This window comes from Colias eurytheme, chromosome 8 (assembly GCF_061535395.1).
Source record: "Colias eurytheme isolate Ceu_HAF_F1 chromosome 8, ilColEury1 Martin Lab GWU primary, whole genome shotgun sequence".
Lineage (NCBI taxonomy): Eukaryota > Metazoa > Arthropoda > Insecta > Lepidoptera > Pieridae > Colias > Colias eurytheme.
The window spans coordinates 157,193-184,834 of record NC_142987.1 but is presented as its reverse complement, the minus strand read 5'-3'; the positions used below and the strand labels follow the sequence as shown (position 1 = coordinate 184,834).

Below are 27,642 nucleotides of genomic sequence, written 5' to 3'. Positions count from 1 at the left end.
GAAATATTATGTATTACATATTTTGAACGGATAAGGTCCATCTAATAATCTTACCTGGATCTGAATTGTAAGTTATGAGGTGCGGCTTGTGGTGGTTCTGTGTTCCCTGAGGCTGCTCGACCGGCGCTTGCTGGTTCAGCGTCTGAGAGTTATGCGGCACCGGCGGGTTGAGCGGCACTTGCTGGTTCTGTGGCACTTGCGGGTTGTGCGGCGCCACGTGGTGGGGTTGTGGTGATGTGCCCGTCTCTTCTGGGATGGCTTCGCAGGATACGCGCATGTCGCTTTTTTTGGCTGCTTTCTTATTCGCATGCATTGTCATTGATGTGCTCCTATTGTAAAAATAAACAATAATGTTTTAGAACTATTTGCCGTTTTTGTAACTATTGCATATGTAAATTAAACTAAAGTAATAGGAAGCCGTTCAACATTTAGAAAGTTTACATCACGTGATTAAAAATCGTTCTTTACTGAATTAGGATTTTTACGAGTATATAAAAATAAAAATGAAGTGCTTTTGACCGGCTTTAAAAGAAGTTTTGATCAGATAAGGTAGATCTACAAAGTACGGACAATAGATTTATTTTAACAAACGTGTTATTGGTCAACATACGTGGGCTCACAAACGGGCAGCAGGATCATCTCATCCACATTTGGCGCCAGTTCATCATCAGGCGGTGCGGGCTCGCGCACGGGCACCTTCCACGAGGAGGACATCTCGGGCGACGAGTTGGAGCGCCGCACCGGGTGCCGGCTCTTGCCCTGCTGGGGGCACACGCTCATATTTATACATTATTTTATAGCAATAAGGGTACACTTTGAAGACATTAGTGTATTTATATACCAGAGTCCGTAAGATTACGCTGGTAATAATATTAACAGGTAGTTTATAAATTTAGATTGATTGAAGATATAACGGACCTTATATTATATAAAACTAGCGGTCCGCCCCGGCTTCGCCCGTGGTACATATTTACGTTTTCTCTACATAAAAACCATCCTCGTACTTCAAGGAATATAATAAAAAAAGAATTATCGAAATCGGTTCAGCCGTTCTCGAGTTATGCGCTTACCAACACATTTTGCGATTCATTTTTATATATAAGAAGATATCCTGACCTACAACAATGCCAAATGATGTCATGGATATAAAAGTAAGCAGTACTAAAACATGTGTTACAAAACGGTCTATTTCAACAATGTATTGAACCAATTATTTTTTAGGCAGAAGACGCAGGTTCAATTCCCGTCCCGTAATCGACTTTTTCTATTCTTTATTTTTTTTTATTTATAAAGCATTTTAAACTGTAAAACTAAAATATCAAATTCAGTAGAATCATTTTTATTGATGGTATAAAAACTCACTTCAGGTACAATAAGTAGCATATCATCATCTCCTGTCGTACTGGACGAGCTCTGTCGCTGCGGCGACCCCGGGATGTTTATAGGTTGTGTGCTCATTCTGATAAAATTTGTTCTTTATATATAATTTTGTCATTTCACTACCGTTCGTTGTAACATTAAAAAATGATTGAGGCCAAAAATTAAAACAAAACAGTGTGAAAAGCCGTATTTAAAGTTGAATGTTTTTGTTAAACATGAAATAACTATATCACGACGCGATGGTATGATTTTACTTTTGGTGTTAAAGTTTGATAAAAATTCTCATCACTCAAATTCAGTAACATCCCCACGACCAACATTATCGATTTCAGATCTTATACATATCCGTTGCTAGTAGAAGCATAAGTTTAATAACAATGATATAGTAAGCAAATTTTAAAATTTAGTTATTCGATGATTTATTAGTTAGAAAATGTATGGATGAGAATATTTGTAAATGTAGATCGTTCGCAGCGTTACCTGGCGGGCTGGTGTGCGGAGTGCGCAGGCGCGCGCCGCTCGCCGGCCACCACCGTGTCCGAGCTACATCACACACACATTGCTCACTTTGGACTTTACTAACGGATATCATCAAATACACATCCAACGATCTGTTATCAATAATCCTATCGGAATTAACGAGACTTTGGTTATACTATAAAGTTGTTTTGTATTCTTTATTAAAATTGTATAATGTACCATAAATATAGTGTATAACAGATAAGAAAATAGAAAGAAATGTTTACATATATAAAATCATCTAGATATGTATAAATATGAACGAACCTGGATTTGTGCAAGTCGGCTGCGTGTTGCGACCGACTCGATCGAGATGATTCTTCTGAAGCCTGTATACGATAATAGTAAGTTAATGAGGAAATAATTGGACATTTGAAAGTTGAAATAACGTTTTACTACGAGTTTGTTTCATGAAAAAAATCTAAATAAAAATGTAAGTATTATTTGTTAGATCGAAGTAGTAATCTCATCTACACTAACCAGGTCAGTAGCGGAGGCGGCATGTGAGGCTTGTGAGGCGTGTGCGGCTTGCGTGCCGAGTGCGGCGCCGGGGTCGAGGCCGGTCGCCAGCGGCGGGGACAGCAGCGCCAGCACGTCCTGCAGCGGCCACTCCTGTAGCTGCGCTGAGTTTATCTGTGTACACGTTACAATGTTGTAGTCACAATTAGCATTGAAAAGTATCTGTGGTCTAAACATAGAAATTATGTGTGTTGTAATAATAAAATTAATAACATAATTTAACACAAAATAAATTAATTCTGTACTTCAAACGTTAATGTTAAAAGGAGAAGTTGTGTTCTGTCACATGTGGTGTGTGTATATAATGTTCGAGGAGTGATGTGTACGCACGTGGTTCTGCATGCGCAGCAGCCAGGACACGTCGCCGGTGGGCGAGCGCACGTGCAGCTGCGCCCAGCGCGCGCACCAGCACGGGCACGCGCCCGCCTCCGCCAGCCCGCCCACGCGCCACCACAAGCCCTCCTCGCTCTCCTAACCGACACGACATACACTCAGTTATCCATGCCAACTAAATTTTCATGATTATTTTCCATTTTTGTTAATTGGTAACTTTAAAACAATATTTATTGTTATCCTATCTCAAAAAAATTATAACAAAAATCACAATAAATGATAAATAACATTCTTTTTCTTTTCCCAAACTGTCTTCACTTACCACTTCTTTGGATATCCTTTCTATTCGTTGTGTGAACTGATTGAGTACTTCTGCTAGGGGGTCTGTCGACTTATTCTCTGACGAGTTTTGCCTGCAATTTTATTTGCTATAAAAATAAAGCTCAGTGTTCATTTTTGAATCTACATTTTATACTCTTTAGCAAATAAACATAAACGTAGCTAATAAACATAAATAGTGCATTATTATCTAAACAAACGTGGACATTAAGAAAATAATTATTTTACACTTTTGGACGAACATAACCCATTTATTCCATTCGCATTTCAAATCAAAATAGTTTTAATACAAATTTATAGTACACTTGAGATACACGGTGAGTAACATCGAACTAGAAAGACCACTGATATGCAGAGCGAAGAGTTCGTTTAGCGCATACACACATACACTCGTAAGCCACCAGGTACACAAGCGAAGGCAAAACTATAGCTGCAGTAAGCTTAGCGTTAGTAGGCATACATAGACGTAGCTGACATTTTTTTGGAGGAAAGGATGGGCAGGATGCTTAAAGAATGACTAGAAGAATTTTTCTATTTTACAGTGAACATAAAATTGTTTGTATGTGATATTGCATCTAGAAAATAATTTGAAAAACGGAATAACGATAAAATCTCTCCTCTAAAAGGAAAAAAATCTCGAAATTTTCCAGTCACTGTAGAGAATAATATTCAGGGAATAAACAAAAAGAGTAGGATATTTCGGAGGAGGACATTTCGGAGTTGGGGTCAGACCTGGAGACGTGTCCGCTGGAGGGCGGCTGCAGCTCGGAGATGGAGAGGGAGGAGCAGGACGTCTCGGTGGAGCGGCTGTGCTGCAGCGACCACTTGCTGTACCTGCACACGCGCGCTCTTAGCCTCGCGTACTCACCCGCCCATTGATACCATACATAACGTGCATGTATTTGATAAGTTATGTATATTAGCGTGGTTGTTATAGGCTGGGCAGGCCACACAGAACACACGTACGATTTTTCTTTGTTAACCCCTTGTTTTTTTATAATTAAGATGAATGATGCGAAGATCTTCAGTGATATCTATATATATATACTTTTTTATTGTCAGTCACCAGACCTTTTATAAGCTTCCAGGAATGTTCTTAAAGTTTTTTTTTAATCATAGCTTTCAAGTGATCATTATTTACCCGCTAGCTTAATCGGCAAAAGGGTATAGCTGCGAAAACCTGCCCCATTGGACACACTGCTCAAAGCACAATTCACATACATGTTAGTAGGCAAAATCCAGCATACCGTGTTAGTTTTCAAGCCAAAATTTGGAAGTATTATTTTTGGTAAGCAAACAAAATCAAGTCAAGTTAGTTCATGATTAGTCCTCGCTATAAATTTTAATAAAAACAAGTTGATTAATTTTATTTCAGGAAGCATCGAAGCTTAATATACAACGTGCAAAGTATCGAACGCAATTCTTAGTTGATAATAATTTACCAATCGAAATAAACTTTAGTTACATTATTCTTTTAAAACGTAAACGGTATAAGTAAAAAGGATTGCGTTTTTTAAATAACATGTTGTATAGTAAATGGCTGGAAAAGAGATGATTCAGGTTTACAATCAATATAGATCCCCACCTCAAGTGTTTTTGTATTTTCATATTTTAGAAAAATTTTATAAAATACAAAATTATACCTTTTGACTTCCGGTTGGTTATTCTGTCCGTGTGAATTGACTTGCAGGTGATTGTTCGACGACGAAGAATTACTTTCTGAACTGTCTTTAATTTGTACCTGAAATGGTTTTATATGGAACTTAGTTACTTTTCAACGTAGTTCGACATTCCTTTTTGTGAAAAATTTGTCTTATAGTCTGTCCACTATAAGAATTGCTTTTTGACAGCTCGACGGGTGATACCAGCAGTGATGTTCAAAAGATTATCGATTGTGATACCATTTCAATTATAAATTCAAAATATTATCATAAATCGAATCAGGTACGTAAATAATAATTACAACGTAAACGTACTAATAAGATATGTAATAATAAGACCACATATCTATGCATTGTATGTTAAAACTAAACTAAACTAATATTTTATTATTTATTGGTTTCTATCTTACAATTTGGTTGTCTTTACGTTTAAATTATATAACACAATAGAAGAGTTTTTCTGTATCGGATATATTTTACAGAGTATTTCTATCGATTATTTTAATCTATCGACCCATCATTGAATAATTCTGTGTAGGCATCACTAAGTGGGCGGGACCTGTCCATGAAGTACGATAATTATTTGTATGACATTTTAACATAGACAATACAATTATACATAGGCGTGAAGCTGTCAAAAAGCAAATAATATAATGGACAGAGTATAATTTGTTATACTCAATTTTCTACTCAATATTTTTTTGTGAGAACACACAGTTATTGATTTTTTTTTTAAATATTTGATAGATACTGAAGTAATAAAAATGGGGGATTCTTTTGACTTAAACGCAAATAATATTTTAGAATTATCATTTATGTGTATAGGGAGGGGGTTACCTGCGGCGGCAGGTCGGCAGAGGCGGGCGGTGCGGTGGGCGCGGGCGGGGCGGGCGGGGCGGGCGCGCTGGGCAGCGGGCTGGCCGCGCTCTCCGCGTGCTGCCGGCACAGCGACGCGCACCTGCACACACACACACACACACACATTTATATTTGTAGCGATCTACAGGCTACGTGACAATATACATCCGATACATGTCGCTATGATATTATATACTTGTCACTTTCTATTTGAATATTTAATATCTTCTGTCTGATAAAATTTGTAAAAACCAGAATGTCTGTGTCCTGTCGAAATTTGCTATAAAAAATGAATACACAACAAATTATTAAACAAACGATTAAAACAATGTGAAAACTATTATAATATTGGTAGGTAATATATTTCATATGCATGTGCAGATGCATATGAAATATTACCTCTTGATATATTAGTGTGATATAAGCATGTATTGTGTTACCTTTCACAAAGTCCTTGTTTGATGGAGTTCTGTAAGCAGCCAGAAGTAGTGATGGTAACCAGCTTGTGACCAACCAGCCACGTCGTCGACTGTCCGCCTTTAAACAGGAATTCTGCCGTATCGCTTCTGAAACAATCGTTAATGATATACTTTTGTTGGTTTTACATATTATGAAGTTAATAATATCTCAAGTTTTGTTCGTTTTGCCAAATTATGATCGAAATTTTCATTAAAATTTAAATGGATCGAGTCAGTTATAGCTAAATTCACATTGGGTACCATATTTTTCGTTTGACTATATTCGTTAACAAATTATAATCAATTCCAATAATATTGCAATAATAATTAATAGTCACACATAACATTATACACAGCGTGATCTTTTCTACTGCAAAGTTCGAACGAGTTATGTTTGCAAGTAGTGACTAGTGGGCTCACCTCTGCGGCTTGACGCTGCAGGGCGTGAAGGTGTATCTGGCGAGCAGGTCGACGCACGTCTCGGTGAGCTCCACGTGGAAGGCGGCGGGCGCACTGCTCCCCCCGCCCCCCGCCCCGCTAACGGCCCCGCCCCGCGAGCCCCCGCCGCGACCCGCTAGTGGTGCGCGGGATACCGCCTTCGATCCCTGTACGCAAATATAAACAGCGTGAACAAATTTCCAATAATGATCAGATAATATGAGTAAAAAGAACTCAAAATTACAGAAAAGAAAATATTCAACCTGTTCGGTCACTAGGGTTCAATTTAGATTGCGATATACTGAACGATGATTTTATAAAGAAAAATACGTCTTGCTTGTATGATACTTTAATTACGACTAAAAATGACAATTCAATCGGACATACCGCCCACCAAAACATATTGTTTTCAACTTAAATTCATTAACAAAAATAAACGATAGCATTTAAATAACAAAACTTTAACTTAACAATTATGATTGAGTACAGTGGACTGTATAACTGTAAAACTATAAATAATTAACTACTTACTTAAAAACTTGATTGTACATAGCTATATAACATTATGTTATGTTTTGGCAGGAATACATTTCAAAGTGTTTTACAAACTTCACATTGAAGAAAGTAACAAAATATTATGCAAAATCTTACATTAACTTTAGGTAAATAAACATTTTTACTTCATACATTAGATCTTCAAACAATTAAAACTTAAACAATTCTCAGCATAACTTTCAAACCTTTTGTAAAGTAACTAATACAAAGAAATAACTTTAAATTAATGTGTTTACAATTTAATATCTTCTTTATGCTTTTTTATTGAAAAATAATTTAATTTCAATAATAACAATAAACAATACATATTAATTTAGCTTGTAAATACGTAACTCATTCTTTTTAATCAATTTTATTTGGAAGTAAAACTAACTTTGATAAAGGTCTTTTTAACTCTTTATTGCCCTTACATCTTACTGTTACTATTCGTACTAAACCATCTGAGCCAGGATGGACTTCTTTCACGCAACCTAATAACCATTTAGTAGGTGGTAAATCCTCTTCCTTAATTACAACGACATCTCCAATATTTGGTGACTGAATGTTGGTGTGCCATTTACTTCGTTGTTGTAATGTGTTTAAATACTCAGATTTCCAGCGGTGCCAAAAATCCTGAGTCATCTTTTGTATACATCGCCATCTTGTGAGTAGGCCAGCATCAGCCTGCTTATAATGAACATCAGGAACACCAATCAATGGTTCGCCAATAAGAAAATGTCCAGGTGTGAGTGGTGTTAGTGTGTCGATAGTCTCGTCTAGTTGACAAAGTGGGCGAGAATTAAGACACGCTTCTACTTGGGCCAATAGTGTAGACATTTCTTCATATGTTAGTTTTGCGTCTTTGTTTACTCTTATCAAGTGTCTCTTGGTAGATTGTACACCAGCTTCCCATAAACCGCCATAATTTGGCATCCTCGGTGGAATAAAGTGCCATATAGTTCCATCATTTGCCAATATAGCTGCTACTTCATTTGTAATGTTAGCTTGTCCTTGAATGAATAATTCTCTAAGCTCTTTAGCGGCACCAACAAAATTGGTGCCGTTATCGCTCCATAAATTTTCACAGTGACCCCTTCTAGCCACGAATCTACGAAATGCTGCAATGAATGCTTGTGTAGTTAAATCTGTAACGGCTTCAAGGTGTATTGCTCTTGTCGACATACAAACAAACAAACAGATGTAGCCTTTCGTGCAATGATGACCTCGTCCTCTCGATGTTTTTAAATAAATAGGGCCTGCGTAGTCAACACCTGAGTTCAAAAAGGCTCTATTTTGATTGACTCTCATTGCAGGAAGTTCTCCCATTTTCTGAGTTCTAATCTTCGCTTTATCAATTATGCAAATTTTGCAAGTTCGAATGCATTGCCTTACAGCAGCCTTAAGGTTAATGATCCAAAATCTGGTACGTATAAAGGACATCATTAACTGTATACCACCGTGTAACGTTCTAACATGAGCATCTTGTATTATTAATTTAGCTAAATGCACCTTCTGTGGTATGATTATGGGATGTTTTGTAGATTCCTCTATATTTGCTTTCTGTAATCTTCCGCCAACTTTCATGATCCCATTTTCATCTAAAAATGGAGAAAGTTTGACTAGTGTACTTCTGGGTTTAACTCTTCCTTCCTTCTCTATATCATCCAAATCTTTTTTATAAACAAGTCCTTGATAGTATTTAATACACATCTTTAATACTTCTTCCATTTCTTCTACTTGTATGTATCTTTCTTTCTGACATTCTTCCTTAGGTCTCCAAAATCTTCTACAATACGACAAAACTCTTTTCATCCGCGATAAACTTGAAAATCTTTCCCAAATTGGTACTTCAAAATCTTCTTCCTTTGTGTTGTATAAACTCTTCAATTCTAAATCTGTTTCTGGAATATCCGTTTTTGTTGTGATAGTGTTACCTTTATCTTTCAGCCATTCTGGTCCATTCCACCAAAGATTCGCACTCTTCAATTCGCAAGCTTTAATTCCTCTTGACGCGATATCTGCTGGGTTCTCAGCGGATCGTATGTGATTCCATCTGCAGCAGTCCACAACTCTCAAAACATCTGCCACTCGATTAGCGACAAAAGTCTTCCACTTACTTGGGTGAGACTGCAGCCACGACAAAACTACCATTGAATCTGTGTAAGCGTATATCTGCGTGTTCGCCAGTTTAAGTAGGTTTGATGTTTCTTCAATGACTTCTGCCAAAAGGGCTGCTGCACATAACTCAAGTCTAGGTACGGTAAGCTGTTTCAACGGAGCAACTCTTGTGCGAGATGCTATCATGGTAACATAGACATCATCTCTTTCATCGACGACTCTAAGGTAAACGACAGCTGCGTATGATTTCGTTGAAGCGTCTGCGAAACCATGTATCTCCACCACTTTACTTCTTGGAGCTGTGTGAAACCATCGTGGGACTTCAAGCGATTGTAATTCAAGTAAGTCATCTCTATAGCATTTCCATTCTTCTATTATGTCGCAGGGTAAGTCATCATCCCATCCCTTATTACAAAGCCAAAGTTTTTGCATCATGACCTTTGCCACTATTACTACAGGAGATAACCACCCAAAAGGGTCAAACAAACGTGCAACATCGGAAAGAATAGACCTTTTTGTCACAGGAAGTATTAATTCAGGTAAGTCTATAGTTATTTTAAATGTATCACTTCTTCTATCCCATGTTAAGCCTAATATTTTTATTATTTTATCTAGTTTGATTTCTAAATTTTCTCTTATTGTATTATCATCTTCTTTTATGTATTGTATGACTTCTTCAGCATTACTGGACCACTTTTGCATGTTAAATCCTCCCCTTTTTAATACAATCTTTATTTCTTCACAGAGCTTCTTTGCCTTTTCTATATCTTCATGACCTCCCATTAGATCATCAACGTAAAATGATGTTTGAATCGCATTAGCAGCTTCAGGATAATCTAGCATTTCATCATTTGCTAATTGTTTCAGTGTTCTGACGGCGAGGAATGGTGCTGCGGCCGTTCCGAACGTCACTGTTAAAAGTTTATAACTTCTTAATACCTCGTCTGGATTGTCTCTCCAAACAATGCATTGTAATTTTGAGTGGTCTTCAGACATCTTAACCATTCTGTACATCTTTGTTATGTCTCCAATGAAGCAAATTTTATTAATTCTCCATAAAGTAATAAGACTGCGAAGATCTCTTTGTAGAACAGGACCTACTCGCATTAAATCATTCAGTGATAAACCGTTGGAGCCCTTAGCTGAAGCGTCGAAGACTACACGGACCTTTGTAGTCTCTTTGTCTTGTCGAATGACAGCATGATGAGGTAAGTATATAGTGTTCTTGTCATCATCATCTTCTAACTTCTTCATGTGACCCATACTAATATATTCTTTTATAACCTGAGCGTATTCTTCTTTTAGTGATTTGTCTTTAGCAAATTTTCTTTCTAATTGTTTGAACCTCTTTGTTGCAGTATCCTTAGTATTTCCTATTCGTTCAATTGTTTCTTCTAAACTTTGCTTTAAAGGTAGTTGTACTATATATCTTCCTTCGTGATCTCTTTGGGTTGTTTTTGTATATATATCTTCACATTCTTCTTCTTCTTTTGTAAATATCTTCTTCTTGTTGTATAAGAACGTGTCTATTTCCCAAAAAGATTTAAGTAAGTCATTGTCTTCTCTGATGAACATACTTCTTAGTGTTTTCGTGTTGTTACGGTCAGCATGTGTAGTCTGGCCAGACAAGATCCAACCCAGACTAGTCTTTTGGGCTACTAAACCGTTGTGTAGGCGTATGATGCCGTCTTCAATAATTCTTGTAAAAACTTCTACACCTAGTAGAAGGTCAATGCTGCCAGGTGTTCCGTAAGTAGGGTCAGCTAAATCAATAGTTTCTATTTCCATCTGCAGTGAAATCTTTTTGGCAGGCAGAATCGATGATATTGTTTTCATCACGTAAGCTTCCATTTCAATAGGCGACGACTTAGTGTTTAATGACAATTGTACCTTATACTTCAAATCTTGTTTTTCTTCACCTATACCCGAAACTGTACCATGTACTCTTTTCTTCTTTAGGTTTAGTAAATCGACAACTCTTGACGTGATGAAAGATGCTTCTGATCCCTGGTCTACAAGTGCACGAAAACGGAGAAGTTCACCTGACTTGCCTTGTATGTAGACTATCGCCGTAGCAAGTAGAACCCTTCTACTAGATTGTGCTTCGCTTGAGTAATGCGCTGTGACTTGTGCTTCTGATGTTGGTGCGCTTGTTGGAGTCGTTGTGCTTGTGTAATCAATCCCTTGCTTCTTGTCTAAGTGTAATAGGGAATGATGTCTTCTTCTACAAATTCTGCAAGACGTTTGTTGTTTACAATGTGAAACGGTGTGATTGGGAACTAAACAATTAAAACAAAGCTTATTCTTGAGTGCAAATTGATGTCTGTCTTCAATAGTATGTTTAGAAAATTCGTTGCAGTGATAAATATAATGATTTTGTTGACAAAAGATACACATCGGCTGATTGTTACTTATTAAATGTGAATTCTTAATATTCTTAGCGGCATGGAATGATTTTTGTGTTGACGATCTATCTTTATTTATCGTTTGTTGATTGTTCGATGTTATCATTTCCAAGGTGCGATACTTTAACTCAAGGAATTTATTTAAATCTTTCCAACTAGGCAACTCTTCCGATTCTTGTTGATAAATATATTCTTCCCATGATTTGTGTGTCTCCTGGTCTAATTTTTGTAGTATAATATAAATTAAAATTGGACCCCATGTATCGGTACAAATTTGCATATTTTGTAGACTATTTAAACATTCATTAGTTGTGTCCAAAATGAATTTAATTTGTATGGATGTTTGTGTATTTACCTTACGTATGCCAAAAAATCTTTTAAATATGGAGTTTATAATAATCCTTTTATTACCGTAACGATTCTTTAAAGTGTCCCAAGCTTGTTCATAATTATTTTCGGTTACACTAATATGTTTCAATAAAGATGCGGCTTCACCGGTAACACTTAACTTAAGATAATGTAACTTTTGTACCTTTGATAATGACGAATTATTATGCACAAGTGTAGTGAACAAATCTTGATATGATAAAAATTCATCGTATCTTCCTGAGAAAGTAGGTAACTCGATGTGTGGAAGTTTCACCCCCGAAATATACGGTTCGACCATTGAAACACCCATTTCACTTTGTTGCATCACGTTTTTATTCGCACCCAATAAATCTATCATGTCCGCTTTAAAGTTGATATACACATCTTCGTATTTATAATATTCTTCGTTTAAAAAATAAGGAATCACGCCGCGCTGATCTCTCGTCGTACGTTTCGATAATTGTAAATGTGCTTCATTAAATAACTTCCAATAGTCTTCCATACACTCCAAACGTGCTTTAATATAGCCCTCCGTTAATCTGACTTTAGGTGATTTTTTAAAGTTAATTTGTGTCTTTTGTAACTTCGATGCTAAATCTTCTAATATGTTAATATAACTTTCTTGTTCGGAAGTAATAGAAGTAGCCATTATGGTTAATTATATTCTAAAATATTATCTTCTTTATAAATGCAACGATTCACTTCAAAATCTTCGGTTTTTAATAATTAATTATAACTTCTTTTGTCTTGACATCAATTGTAACAAAGCGTCGCAAACTTGTAACTCGTAAACAACTTTTTCTGTATAGGATTGCTCACCGGCCGATGCACTATTGTTCTCGTTATCGCAAAACTATCCGGCTCGATATAGGCCATATGTTCGGTCACTAGGGTTCAATTTAGATTGCGATATACTGAACGATGATTTTATAAAGAAAAATACGTCTTGCTTGTATGATACTTTAATTACGACTAAAAATGACAATTCAATCGGACACAACCCTTAAAAATGAATAGGGTTGCAAAATCAAACTTTCATTTAAAAAATTAAGAAAACAAAAACATAACAGTCAATACAAAAAAAATTCGATGGTGTTGTCATAATAATGAAAGTTTCAGACAAATTTTTTTTGTCAATGTTAATATTTTGACATGTTATGCACCACAACCGCATCTCTATAATCTATAAATCACAAGCACTCACCAAACTGGAACTTCGTTGCCTATTCGACGAGTCTTCGTTAACAGAATTCTGGTGGAAGTTGTTCGTTTTGCATTGAAGCTGCTCCTCGAACGGCATTATTATGTAGTTGTGTAAACCCTGCAAGATAAAAAGTTTATTGACATTTGACGATTTATCAATTGAGGCAACATAATTATTTGTCACAACCACGATGATTTTGATTTACTTTTTGTTAACAAAAACATGATCATAAAAAAGTTGAGAAATAGAAAATATGTGGGTAGTGTGGGAAAGTACTTGGGATCTTAAAATAATAAATGTAGCGCGACGGGTTGGTGTACGGCAGCTGCACTCACGTGTATGATGAAGCGCACGAAGTTGCGGCGGTAGGACAGGCGGCACTTGAGGAACCAGGCGGCGATGACGTGGTGCGCCAGCGACACCACGTAGTGGTTGTAGCGCGACGGGTTGGTGTACGGCAGCAGGATCGCGAACACCGACATGTACTGGTCCTCCACGAACGACGCGAACACGCGCGGCAGCCGCGTCAGCGCTGCAACACCGCCCACCGCGCAGTTACAGATACATCCGGCTCGAAGGACCAGTTCGAACACAACTAGCAACTTTGTTATAATGGAATTTGAAATCAAATGTTGTTACCAATTAAATGGAATGTTTATCGATTAAATTACCAACAATTAAATAGAAACATTTATTGTTGTATTTGTAAACTAAATTTCTAATTAAAAATTTTGAACAATGCCTTGTTATAATAATGTAGTGAAGAGATTGAAAGTTGAAACAAATAAGTGCACTACACCAAAATAAATGAAATTGAGATTATTGAGGTTTTTTTGGCATTGCACTCACTGGAGAGGAACTCGAGCATGGGGCTGGCGATGGCCTGCGTGTCGGAGATCTTGGACAGGTCGAGCAGCACCTCGGGCAGCATCCGCACCATCGTCTCGCGCGTCTCCAGCGTGAACAGCGTCAGCGCGTTGATGTACGGCTGCGGCGTGCGGAGCACTGACAACAAACATTATTTCATTCATTTTAAACAACTAATTTAGGTGGGAAGTAAGAAGTGTGAGCAATGTTGCACTTTGCGAATCGCTTTGTCTATGAATCTAGATATACAATTGAAAGCTTTTTTATGTCAAAGTGGGCCACCGAACAGCTCGGTTCGAGTGATGGTAAGTAAATAATATTTGTTTTTTTTTCTTAGTAAAAATGTGATTGTGTGTGTGTGTGTGCGGCTCACCCATGCCGTGCTTGAGCAGGCAGCGCACGACGTGGCGCTGCGTGTTGGGCTCGAGGTACGCGTTGTAGGACGCCATGGCGGCCAGCGGCGGCAGCACGGCCGCGTGGAACTCCGACACCAGCAGCTTGCTGTTGGCGCGCGAGCACTCGGGGAACGTGGCGCTGCGGTCCGACACCTGCCACGCAAACCGACGAGTTATACCACATTTTATAGATTTATGATACAGTAATTTTGTAAATCAAATTTAAATGAAATTAAAAATATCTTTTTAATAACTCAGGCCCCGGAATCACAGACACAATAGAAAATCTATTGTGTCGTGGACCGATCGGGCCGTTCGGGGCTTAATGGGTTAACGAAATTATTACATATACATTTCAATCTTAAGTATTTTACTCAATTATTTTTAATATGTGTGGATCGTGGCATGTCATCCAGCATCTATTCTAAAGAATGTTACCATGGAGCAGAGCGTGGCGGCGAGCTGGTCGATGTCGTGCGCGCGGCGGCCCAGCACGAGCGCGCGCGCGGTGAGCAGCTGCGGCAGCGCGCGCAGCACGTGCGCCAGCACGCCCCACTCGCTCTCGCGCGTCAGCGCCAGCGTCAGCAGCCGCGCGAACCGCCCCACCGGGATCACGCACGCGCCCTGCACAGACAACAACCCGAGCGTTACGTGTGTGTCTGCTGCGTGTGCGTGTGCGTGTGTGTGTGCTGCAGGTACCGGCGGCAGGTCGGCGCGCGGCGGCGGCGGCGCGGCGGCCCCGCGCGGCAGCGGCGGCTCGGCCAGCAGGAAGGGCGAGCACGTGGGCCGCACGCGCAGCGCCGCCGCGCCCCACACGCACGCGCCGCGCGAGTCGTAGCAGAACCCCACGCAGTTCGACGCGTTCGCGCGCAGCCCGAACAGCATGTCGAAGATCTGCAGACGGACACGTGCAAACGATTATTAAAAGAAACGATACGAATAATGATGATCATTATAGAGTGACATTATAGAACAAGCACCTTGAGTCGGATGTCGGGGTGGTGCCGGCAGAGCGCCGGGCGGCGGTAGTGCAGGTCCAGGTGGTCGAGCAGCACGAGCAGCGCGCGCGCGGCGGGCGCGGCGGGCGCGCGCAGCAGCCGCTCGTGCAGCAGCTCCAGCAGCCCGCCGGCCGCCGCCGCCAGGTCGCTCGTGTCCGCCTCCGCCGGGATCGGCACGTCCGACACGTACATCTCGAACGGCCGGTTCAGGATCTGCGACAAGCAACCACTTACGTCACTAAACGCAGGGAACTTACAGTGCAATAAATGTGCGTGTAGTGTAGTGTGCGACTCATATTGTGTTGTAACATGTAATGCGGTGAGTCGTATACGGCGTGTTATAACGTGTGGCGACGTGTTATAGCGTGTGTCAGCAAGTTATAGCGTGTAACGGTGTGTTATACCATGTGAGGGCGTGTTATAGCGTGTGAGGGCGTGTTATAGCGTGTGATGGCGTGTTATAGCGTGTGGCGACGTGTTAAGTATAGCATGTGACGACGTGTTATAGCGTGTGAGGGCGTGTTATAGCGTGTATAAGCATGTTATAACGTGTGACAGTGTGTTATAGCGTGAGAGGGCGTGTTATAACGTGTGACAGCGTGTTATAGCGTGTGAGGGCGTGTTATAGCGTGTGAGGGCGTGTTATAGCGAGTGAGGGCGTGTTATAGCGTGTATAAGCATGTTATAACGTGTGACAGTGAATTATAGCGTGAGAGGGCGTGTCATAACGTGTAACAGTGTGTTATAGCGTGAGAGGGCATGTTATAACGTGTGACAGCGTGTTATAGCGTGTGAGGGCGTGTTATAGCGTGTATAAGCATGTTATAACGTGTGACAGTGGGTTATAGCGTGAGAGGGCGTGTTATAGCGTGTATAAGCATGTTATAACGTGTGACAGTGTGTTATAGCGAGTTAGGGCGTGTTATAGCATGTATAAGCATGTTATAACGTGTGACAATGTGTTATAGCGTGAGAGGGCGTGTTATAACGTGTGACAGTGTGTTATAGCGTGAGAGGGCGTGTTATAGCGTGTATAGGCATTTTATAACGTGTGACAGTGTGTTATAGCGTGAGAGGGCGTGTTATAACGTGTGACAGTGTGTTATAGCGTGAGAGGGCGTGTTATAGCGTGTGAGGGCGTGTTATAGCGAGTGAGGGCGTGTTATAGCGTGTATAGGCATTTTATAACGTGTGACAGTGTGTTATAGCGTGAGAGGGCGTGTTATAACGTGTGACAGTGTGTTATAGCGTGAGAGGGCGTGTTATAACATGTGACAGCGTGTTATAGCGTGTATAAGCATGTTATAACGTGTGCCAGTGTGTTATAGCGTGAGAGGGCGTGTTATAACGTGTGACAGTGTGTTATAGCGTGAGAGGGCGTGTTATAGCGTGTATAGGCATTTTATAACGTGTGACAGTGTGTTATAGCGTGAGAGGGCGTGTTATAACGTGTGACAGTGTGTTATAGCGTGAGAGGGCGTGTTATAACATGTGACAGCGTGTTATAGCGTGTATAAGCATGTTATAACGTGTGCCAGTGTGTTATAGCGTGAGAGGGCGTGTTATAACGTGTGACAGTGTGTTATAGCGTGAGAGGGCGTGTTATAACGTATGACAGCGTGTTATAGCGTGAGAGGGCGTGTTATAGCGTGTAACGGTATGATGTCGTGTAGTGTGGTATGCGACACACATTGTGTTGTACTATGCGGGGCAGTGTGCGAGTGGTGGGTACCTTCTCGAGTTGGTCGACGAGGTCGATGGCGGCGTCGGCGGAGCAGGCGCGCGCCAGCACCGGCAGCGCGCGCGCGGCGGCGGCCCGCAGCGCGCACTCCGCGTCGCCCGCGCACGCGGCCGCCAGCGCCGCGCCCACGCGCTCCAGCGCCTCGTCGCCGCCCACGCTGGCGCGCCGGATGTAGGCCAGCACGGTGTGCAGCGTGTGCAGGCGCACGGGCAGGCGCGGCTCCAGCCGCAGGTAGCGCTCGGCCAGCGCCAGCGCCGCGCCCGCCTCGCCGCACCCGCCCAGCATAGCGCCGCGCTGCGTGATCACGCGCATCGTCGACGCCTCCTGCGGACATGATGCGTGCAAACTTTACTGTCTCGAAGGACCAATGGGAATATCGGTGGAAACATAGCAAACATTCTAAATTAAAATCCTATTTTATGGCAAAGTGCATTTGTGGCTGCAAAATTCCAAGTTATATATAGGAATAGCTACGCATTTGCGATCTTTGCAATATGATTATTGTTTTTAATTTCAATGTATGCGCGCGTGTGTATGCTACGAACCGGTCGGTCGTGTCCGCAGTAGTCGAGCAGGTCGAGCAGCGCGTCGGGGTCTCCCTGGAACTGGCCCGCCTCCTGCAGCTGCTCGATGCTGGTGATCAGCGCGTGCACCTGCTTGTGGATCAGCTCGTTCGGTGGCTCCAGCGTCTCTGCAAATTTGTTGAAACGTTATTGTATAGAACTATATTATTCTCGACAAACATGTTGACTATTTGACTGAGTCATTTGGTTGGATGTAAAGAACACTTTATCTACTATCTAGACAACTAACTTCATCAAATAAAATTAATTTGATTTGAAAAAAAAAATAGTAATAATTTGACAATTATTTTTTTGTGAAGGAAATTACTTCCGTTAATAGTATTAGCTTAAAAAATCACCATCAATATTTAACAGAAAAATTAGATTTTTCCTATCCATGAAACACCATATTTCAAATATGACGTGCACTCACTATCCTGGTCGAGGATCTCCCGCACGATGCGCAGCAGCACGTCCCAGGACACCTCGTGCAGGTCGAGCGGCGCGCGCGACACCAGGCTCTGCAGCGCCACCACCACCTCGTACGTCACCACCGGCTGCCGCCCGTTCAGCGCCTGCCAGTGTGGAGCGGAACCTTATAGTTAACCCAGGCCAAACATACTCAATATCAATCATAATCATAGTCAATCGCAAGTCTTTTCGGATACTTTTACCTCCAGTTTATTCACATAAAATTATTCAGCTTATAATGTTACCGTAAAATTTACAGTAATACAGATGTCACAATATTTTTGTTTTTTGTCTTGTCAAAAATAGGCAAAAGCACTTTTATTCCTCAACTCTCAACAACTTCACCAGTATCACTTTTGTATCATTTATTTTTTCTTAAAATATGCAAAAAAATTCTGTGGTCACAATAGAAAAGCAAAAAAACAGCATTTTTTTTCTTGGTGTTAAAAAAAATTCAATGTTTTCAATGAACAGAATTTGATCTTTTTTTTATTGTTATGTGTACATTTATGTGTGGGAGTACCTTGAGGAAGGCGGGTAGCACGGCGAGGTGCGACACGTGCAGCGTGAGCACGCGGCGCGGCCCCCACAGCGCCATGTTGATGTAGAACACGGCGCCCCGCGCCAGCCCCGCGTCCCCCTCGCCCTCCGCCCCCGCGCCCCCCACCTCGCCCGCCTCGCGCACCATGTCCACCATCGCCTGCAGCGCCGCGTGCCCCATGTCCGCGCCCACCACGTACCGCATCAGCTGCGACACACGTCACATGAGTCAATAAATAGTACAGAGACGAAGCTTCTTCACAACGTGTAAATTTCTAACTAATTTTAGTAGGGTTGTTACCACAGACATGTATCAAGATAGACTAAGCGAGTGTATGTACTTCCCGTGTCCAAACTAAGTTTATGAAACTTACTTGACGCTGGCCTACACTCAGTCCGCGCTTGCAGTTCGCCAAGGAAAGACGTGAAGCTGAATAAAGTAAAATGCCGAATTACGCCGTTATAAACTGTAGAAACTCCACAGCTGTGAGTGGCCGAGTTAGCAGAGATGTTTCCTTCCACCGGTAAGTAATTTTCTAATCAGAATATGCACTATTTATTTTAAAATCAAATAAAGAATATCTGTGGAAAACGATCGTGACAAACACGGATACCAAATCATACGAAATGATTCGGAATACATTGCGGCTTTTACTTGGCACGGTAAAGATCGAGTCGTATGATAACAAGCAATGAATAGCGTCTTCTCATTTTTCTGTCCAATTTTGTGGTTAGTGATGTTCATTTGATGCAACAGTTCTCGATTCTAATCGATTTTATAATCGAACAGAAAAATGATAATTTGAAGGAGCAATTTTTCAGAAAAAAAAGGCATAGATTTTTTTGTCAAAACTCCTTATTGCTTAGACTATGTTTGTTTTTTCAGTTTTCCAAGTAACCCGAACATAAAAGATATAAAGATAAAAGATATATGATGCAACGGGACATAAAGATTGATTGATTGACAGTTTCATTACTTTCTTTCGATGGCCTCTCTAGTACGTAGTACACGGTAACTCAATGGGCATATGTAAGAAAAAGCTAAAACACATTAGTTTACTTGTTAGAATATTAAAAGGTTTATAAATTTATTTTATCATTCCTCTGTCTATGGTAATTATCATTTTTCTGTCTTGAATCGATTTAGTAATCGATTACGATTCATTTATTTAATTACCTCCTAAACATAGATCTAGTTTGATCTGATTTCTTTCGATTTACTTCGATGGGATAGGACGATACTAGAATCGCCGCGCGAGTGGCGTCCTAATCGATTTAGCGTAAAATGAAATTACCATCACTAAAAAGCGCTCGTGACGTCATAACGCGTCAAGGTCAGTACAAAAAATATGACACGCTTGGTTTTCATACAGATCGCGGTACTTGCGTAGTCTATCTATGTCTGTGGTTGTTACAAACAAAAAACTTATTGGAAACCTTTTGATGATTGAATAATGATATATTTTTATTTTTTGAGGTATTTTGCATAAACACAGTGTAAAGAACAACCATTATTAATAAAAAAATACCACATTTTTCCAGAAGTGTATACAAACTTGTAACTGAAAAAACACATAACTATGATATTGTTAAACTGGCAAAATGTGTATGCCATGGAAACCTCGTTATTTACAATGACACGCACCTTCCAGCTGTTCTGGCAGTAGTGCTCCAGGTTGACGGTGCGGCAGAGCGCGGCGACGAAGGTGCGCAGCGCGGCGCGCGGCAGCAGCGAGTACGACAGCACGGCCTCCAGCAGCGCCAGGCAGCCCTGCACCACGCCCGCCTCCGCCGAGTACACGCACAGGTGGCACGCGTTGCTGGGAACCACGCAACCAGTATTAATATGTCGCCGTCGTTTGGTTCAATCTGCTATTTGATTGAATGACTAGCGCATTCATTGAATAACATTCGATTAAATGATTAAGCCGAACAATGATTTGTCCATCTAGTTAGCAGATTGTAACATAGCCCTTTGGACAGAACAGATATTACTCTCGGCATATTGTTGAATGAGCGCGTTCATTGAATGACCACAGAATTTACTTAAAAAGCAATAGTACGAAATAGGAATTTTACAAAGCAATTTGTAAAATAAATTAATAAATTATACATACTTAACAATTCCATGCACAATTTCTTCATCGAGATACACAGCGTTAAACTTGACAACATTGGTGATGAGCTGTACAAAGTCTATGATCTGAGCGGGCCCCGGCAGCTGCGGCAACCACTCCAGGAGAAAGGGACCAATCTGAAAATCAAATCAAATTATTCACTAGTGTGGCAGTAGGTATAGGTGTTATAGATATCCTAGTGTAAGGTAATGTTTTATCCAGACAAAGAATAGGTTAAACACATATGTTAACCTTGCTTTGCTTTACTATTTAATATATTTTTAGATTGAACTATAGAAAACTAGTAACCTCTTCTTCAAAGCACTTAATATCTTTGCCAGTGTTAGTCAGAGTGTGTAGCAGCTTGAACCGTAGCTGGTAGTCCTCTGGGTGGTGCGAGGGTCGCGTCTCTTGCAGGTACCGGAACAGGATGGTGCGCATGATGAGCAGCTCTGTCTGCCCCTCGGCGATGCAGCGGAGGAGACCCAGTGCTGCGTGCCGAGCCTCCGTTGATGGCTCCTCTAGGAGGTCTCTAGTGGTGGACCATATTTTTTCTACTCCACCCTGAAAGATTTATACAATGTCCATGTATGACATATTATTCAATATAGAATACAGTGTTCAAACAAATAGCTGTCAACTTACATGTTTTATGAAAATAAAATATACTACAACATATGATTTGCTTGTATATACAGTGTATTTGTATTTGTACTGCATAGACTGCATCTGCTTTTTTAATTGAAATTTCATATTCAGGATGAGGTAGTTTAAATGTGGGGGTTGTGAGAAGACTCCTATTTAAATAATAGAATCTAAATGCTGCTAACAACATCATTAATATTTAATTATTAAAGAGGTAGTATTAGTTATTGTAGTAGATGAAAGATAGCATAGTTATGATAGTTAGTAGAATAAATCTAGGAAATACATACAAATCCTTGCATAATGTTAGCAGTTGTTTTTCATAGATACATTATATGCAACAACATGAGCCCTAAATAACCAAAAATGTTAAAACAATAAAGCATAATGCTGCATAAAGAAAGGCTGTGTACATTATATTATAAAATCTTAAATATATAATATATAAATATATAATAAATTTGTATTCAAAAATACTTTCAGGAATACATACACTTTATTAAAATGAAAGCAAGAGTATGTTAAAAAGGCAAATGGAAAATTATGTACAAAATGCAAAGCAACATGTAATACAATATTTAATAAAAGGGGACAAAGAAGAGAATTCATAGTATCACCGCAAGGCTCATCATAGAAAACTTAGGGAGCAATTAAGAGTACTAGAAGATATTTTTAACATATAATTTGCAGTGCTTTGTTTATTCCATATATTAGTACCATAGCTCCACAATATTGGAATATAAATATAGAAACATTTTATGGTGTAAGAAAAATATTCTGTCATCAAAGGCAACACTCAATGTAGTCAGCAGACACTTACTTCCTGCACACGAATATGAAGCACTTTTTCACACAATTCCTTGATAGCACGGAGACGTCGATGTAACGGGACCTCAGAGCTGAGTTCCCGTCGGAGTTCTGGTGTTACCACCAGCTCGTTTTGTGCAGCTACGGGCGCTGCATATTGAACAAAAAAAGCGTAATTAAAGACATTGTTTCTGTGCTATATCTACTTCAACCGTTCTATAAAACACATAAAGAATACGTACCAGAGCCCCCTTTCTTGAATAACACTTTCAACTTGTCGTGAAGGGACTTAGTGTCCCTATCCCTGGAGCCCATTTTGCGGCAGCTCCGGTACTGGCTCCCGTTCTTGATTACCCTAAAGCTTAATACTAGGTGCGGCGATTACCTATGTGTATGATATTGAAAATAAAAATACATATTTGTTAAAATAATTCTCACTACCGCTCCGCTTTGCTATTCACCATCTGACAGCTTGTTATCCCTCCCTTCATAGTTCATACAGCTGACAGATATCAGTTCAATACAACAATAACTAGGTAATACATACATGCAATTTTTAGGTCAAACTAATCGTTATAAAATTCTTATATATTATAGCTTTTACAAGATATGAATACTAAACATATAAATGTGGAATATTTTAAAAGTAAAAATAATAATTTTGACAACTTTATATTGTAAACAAATTACGCAGTTTTCCGAACGAGTACAAAGTATTGCCATATTAAAACTGTGTGTTGGTTAATAATTTACTGTGTTATTCTAAGTTGATCCTTGATCATTTATTTTATTTTATACTCTTATTACGTTCATTAGTATTCATTTGAAACAATACTACTTTTTACTTAAAATTAAAACAGCAACTTGTACTAAAATATAAAATAATATAGTTAAGTATGCACTTTGCAACACTTTACGTAGATTAATCTAGTTTAATTTATTAAATTAAAGTGTTATATTTACGAAGTATATACATTTCTATGGTGTTATACAATATATCATGAAGTGTACATCGCTATTAATTATTATTATTAAAACCAATAGTATGAAAGTACCTATTATCTGTGATCTAACTACATAAATGCAGACTTAGATAGCACGAATTATTAATATTCTGTTTATTGGGTACTTAAGTAAATAATACAGGTACTTTTTAGCATAAAAGATTTTTTATTCCGACAAGATTTGTTTTTTTTCCGCTTTCAAATGACCGAACCGATTTTGATACAATTTCACATAAGCAAAGGTTATACATAGTACTATTTGTCGTGAATACTACTTGAAGGCTGAAATAATACTTGGATGATGTTAAATTTATGGTGAATTTAATGAAAAACGGTTAACACGCGATAACGTGGCGAGAGTGGAAGCCAAGTCGACACTAAAATTAAATTTAATAATAAATTAGTTTTATTTTTTACGCCAACGTATACCTTAGAAGCCTGTTAGAGAAGGTTGTAAAATGATTTGGTACTTTAAATAATAAGACACAGAATTTGGTCGATTTCAGGTAGACCCTTTTCATCCGAGGTTTAACACGCTCCCGGCTACCTCATGCGAGATCCTAACTTGACAAGTACATGGGTAAAGGCCGCGTTTTGTTTTAATTGCTGTCTAGGACGAATAAATTCTTGTGAAGTTGAATAATTAATACTTTCATTGCTAGAATCTAATCTCGTCTGAATTCTCGACATAATAATTTTTTACTTGATAAGCTTTGTAATAATGTGTTAAATTTAATTTAATTGATTAATGATTATGATACAAAAATTTAATTATTATGCATTGCGGTACATTTTTTGTTTGAAATTACTAGTCTAGTTCATGTGCGCTTTTAATATATACTTACCTCAACTAGGTGGCGCTAGTGAAACCTGAACGTGCAAGTGAAATTAATTATATTATTTAGTGCACTATTTATTCGTTTAAGTATTTAGTGTCTTAGCACAAAAAACTTTAGACAGGGTTTAACTTTAAGCGCCGGTTCTCTTGAATCTGGTTTTGTCGTATTTCACTTTTTTTTTAAACCATTTTTAAGTATTGATAGAAAAAAAATAAACATACATACAGAAGAAACACCACATAAATCGACACGATTTGATCGTGGTGTACAAACAACTATTTAAACAACTATTAAAGTGACAGATTACTGGTTTAAAATTGTGTGACTGTGAGACGACTGTGAAGACTGTGTTTAAATTGTTTTGTGGTAAGACCTTAATATTATAATATTATGTTGTTATTATGTCGAAATGTACAGGTAGGTACTTTAAAACTTTCAAATAAGTATTATTAAAAATTAGTAAAAAAAAACATCCTAATTAAAAAGTAGCCTGTATGATAAAAAAGTTTTTAATCTGAGATAACTTTTCAGATTATTCACAAAATATTCAAAAATATTTCATATTATAAAATATATAATTATTTACGACAATATTACATTATAGTTTCATTTCCATTTGATTTATGCTCATAATGTTCTTCATAAAACCGCGACTCTTCAGTGGTGGTGACGGCCAGCACATCGAGGCACAGCATCTGGTCGCGGATGTCGGCCCAGCCGCCCACGCCGCGCCGCGGCACCGACAGTTCCGGCTGCACGCGACCCTTCGGTCCGAACACGTACACCACCTGCATCTTCTCTGGAAACCATTCCACATTCTTCACAACCTGATTAATATTCTTCAAGAAGTGCTCTTTACTTTCGAATTCTCTCGTCGATAGCACTCGGGGAGTCTGACAAGCGATCATATCCGAGTGACCTTTCAGAAACTTGTGGAACATGTTAAGGAGCGAATAATTCCAATTGTAATCGTTATACATACAGTAATCTCCGTTTTGAAACTTGATTCGCTTCCAGACACTCGCGTTGAAAGCCAGGCCGACGTGAAACGGGGGCTGCCACGGCTCTAGTATTAATAGATCACTTCTCGAACCCCGTCTATACGGCTTTCCAAATGACACTACATCTACGTGAGGAAAATACCAGAACGACTTTTGTATATATCGTAGCACGTGTAACAAGTCAGGTGCCACATAATTATCTTCCTCCAAAAATAAAACGAGACCTTCATATTTACTTGACCATTTCATCTGCTCAAAAATAAAGTTCGCTTTCCACCACCAGTGCTGCTTCTTCTCCGCTATTCGCGCGTCGCGGTACTGGCAGAATTCTGTGACATTGCCGTTGCAGTCGTTCGGATCTACACCTGGAAACTTGTGTGGATGTAATTGAACGGAATGTGGGTAGAATATCTGCATCACTTTACAGAAGTCGATGCTCCTTATGAGTTGATTTATGGCTTCGTCGTAGTAGCTGTGTGAGAAAACAACGAGGACGTCCTTTATGTCCCGCACCCGAGCCAGCGACAGCACTAAGTACTGCAGCCGCTGGATGTCTCTGTGCACTTGGACCACCAGCACGGGCGTGTCGTCTTCCACGCTTCGAAAATTATCCGAATTGAAGATATATCGCTCCTTATTTAGCAATTCCAATTTGGTTCTTAATTTATGTACATTAATTTGAATGTTATCTGAAAGACGTGTGTACACAACGTACTTTTGTAATTTACCGGGAATTCCGTACAAGGGGTTTCGGTAGAGCGAATTTAATTCGTAAGTTAAATATGCTAAAAATAGATAGGCGAAAATAATTCCGCTGAGACGGCATAAGGTCAACACGCATGTCTTAAATTGAATTTTAGATTTGAGTAAATTACTCATTTTGCAATTGTCATCTTTGTTGTGTAAAAAATGTCAATTTACATTCACTAAAATTGCTATAGAGGTACTTCACAGAGGTACTTAAATAGTTTTTACTTACTAAAATTCAATTCTCGTCTAGACATATTTACTTGGCTTATAGTTAGGAGCCACCAAAAGTAAGAATTAAAGAAAGCGCCCAAGACACTAACACTTAACGAAATAATAAAAACGTTTCCAAGTTACAAATTCATATTTCATTATTCGCGCTCACAATGTTATGTCTATGAATAAATTGAGAAAACTTCAGTAGATCATCTTCGACTTCGCACGGAGACACAAACAAACCATTCGTGGGAAACTTTCTCGACTTAATTTCAACGAAAAAATTCAATTTGTCTATAATAAGTACACCACTTAAGTACTTTTCGCATTATGGGCTTACGATTCTTATATTCTTTACGACTTTGGATATCTTGGCGAAATGGGGACAGAGTACAGAGTATATCTCCGGATAATAGGCTCTATCGGCGGTTATGTTTGGGCGAATGACGGATTGGGCGCTGGCAAATGCGATTAACCGTAATAAATAATATTTATATTGCTGTTTTGTCCAATAAGGACGGATAAAAAGTTTCCTTTAGTGATTGACATAATTTACAGACAGTTTATAAAAAAGAAGCCCATATTAAGATTATCATCATTGTTATAAACTGGATTATAAATATAAAAGTTAATAAAAAAATTATCTTTTAATATTAATTTAAAAAACGTTTATTAACACATTTATAATCTTGAGTTACTAGTTGACCCGGCGAACTTCGTACCGCGGAGAAAACCACCTGACTTTGTTTTATATAATCGATTGCAAATGTTAGATACAAAGCAATAGATATGCAATTTAAATTTCTAATTGTTGTAACCGCTCTAATATATTCCCGGATTGGCGAGGATTAGTATTGCAAGCAAGATTTAACACATCCTCGGACCACGTATCTGACCATTTAGCTCGAAATAATTACAACGTTTATTTTACTGTAGGTACTTCCAACGAGTGTGTTATTGCAAGAAGAATTTTCACGCGAACAGATAACGTTTCTAATAAATATTATTTCGAATTTACATTTAATAATTTAAGCAACATTAAGTTCCGAAGCTAAAGTGTAAATATATAAACAGCGCAACGGAGAACTAGGAAATCTATAAAGCTGTCGTTTTGAACATCGAGAAATGGACCGTCAGCAAATAAAACTGATACAGTATAATACTATTTCTTGAATTATTTTATGCATTGCGCTATCTCATATTTTTCAATAAGAAACTATTCTAATACAAAAATATCTTTTGTGTGCAGCATTATCCTATAAGACGATAGCTGATTCTATTATGTGAAATAATACAATTAGTGAACAAAGAGCATCGATAATATCAATTCAATGGTTCACAACGAAATAACAACAACATTAGCTGTTACGACTACGAGGTTGTATAAAAGTTATGTAGTAAACACAAACTAAGATAATATTCTGAAACAAGTAAATACGCGAAGCTGGCGCGGAACAAATCTACCCGGCACTTTCTGCCGACTGTACTAACAATGGAAACGCAGTGACAGCTTAAAAAGTGCTGTGTCGCAGTGCGAGTGTTTGCTCGCCTGCAGT

The 27,642-nt window shown here is 39.0% G+C and overlaps 2 protein-coding genes across 2 annotated transcripts in view; both read right to left on the bottom strand.

Moving 5' to 3' along the window:
- Nucleotides 1-22,761, bottom strand: part of gig (TSC complex subunit tuberin) — a 28,284-nt gene extending 5,523 nt beyond the window's left edge. The window contains exons 1-29 of the mRNA XM_090104209.1: nt 22,522-22,761; nt 22,293-22,429; nt 21,137-21,391; nt 20,828-20,964; nt 20,356-20,530; nt 18,694-18,918; nt 18,133-18,274; nt 17,682-17,827; nt 17,128-17,460; nt 15,378-15,608; nt 15,097-15,291; nt 14,836-15,021; nt 14,376-14,550; nt 13,985-14,140; nt 13,471-13,667; nt 13,136-13,252; nt 6,488-6,672; nt 6,050-6,175; nt 5,589-5,709; nt 4,734-4,831; nt 3,823-3,924; nt 3,074-3,164; nt 2,749-2,889; nt 2,380-2,532; nt 2,167-2,228; nt 1,861-1,923; nt 1,363-1,459; nt 611-762; nt 55-329 (exon numbers count right to left, since the gene is read on the bottom strand). Of these exons, the coding sequence (XP_089960335.1) occupies nt 55-329; nt 611-762; nt 1,363-1,459; nt 1,861-1,923; nt 2,167-2,228; nt 2,380-2,532; nt 2,749-2,889; nt 3,074-3,164; nt 3,823-3,924; nt 4,734-4,831; nt 5,589-5,709; nt 6,050-6,175; nt 6,488-6,672; nt 13,136-13,252; nt 13,471-13,667; nt 13,985-14,140; nt 14,376-14,550; nt 14,836-15,021; nt 15,097-15,291; nt 15,378-15,608; nt 17,128-17,460; nt 17,682-17,827; nt 18,133-18,274; nt 18,694-18,918; nt 20,356-20,530; nt 20,828-20,964; nt 21,137-21,391; nt 22,293-22,429; nt 22,522-22,594 (4,546 nt within the window). The 5' untranslated portion in view covers nt 22,595-22,761. The remainder of the gene's footprint in view (nt 1-54; nt 330-610; nt 763-1,362; nt 1,460-1,860; nt 1,924-2,166; nt 2,229-2,379; nt 2,533-2,748; nt 2,890-3,073; nt 3,165-3,822; nt 3,925-4,733; nt 4,832-5,588; nt 5,710-6,049; nt 6,176-6,487; nt 6,673-13,135; nt 13,253-13,470; nt 13,668-13,984; nt 14,141-14,375; nt 14,551-14,835; nt 15,022-15,096; nt 15,292-15,377; nt 15,609-17,127; nt 17,461-17,681; nt 17,828-18,132; nt 18,275-18,693; nt 18,919-20,355; nt 20,531-20,827; nt 20,965-21,136; nt 21,392-22,292; nt 22,430-22,521) is intronic.
- Nucleotides 6,775-11,776, bottom strand: LOC149906204 (uncharacterized). Its single transcript, XM_090104302.1, has 2 exons — nt 8,438-11,776; nt 6,775-7,723 (listed from the first exon to the last, which is right to left on the bottom strand). The coding sequence occupies exons 1-2, from the start codon at nt 11,666-11,668 to the stop codon at nt 7,403-7,405; spliced, it is 3,552 nt and encodes a 1,183-aa protein (XP_089960428.1). The 5' UTR covers nt 11,669-11,776; the 3' UTR covers nt 6,775-7,402.
- Nucleotides 22,762-27,642: the final 4,881 nt, after the last annotated feature.

Coding starts and splice junctions, on each gene's coding strand:
- LOC149906204 (XM_090104302.1), bottom strand. CDS start 11,668: ATGATAACATCGAACAATCAACAAACGATAAATAAAGATAGATCGTCA. Junction 7,724..8,437: donor TTTGGATCATTAACCTTAAG/GCTGCTGTAAGG, acceptor CATTATAAGCAG/GCTGATGCTGGCCTACTCAC.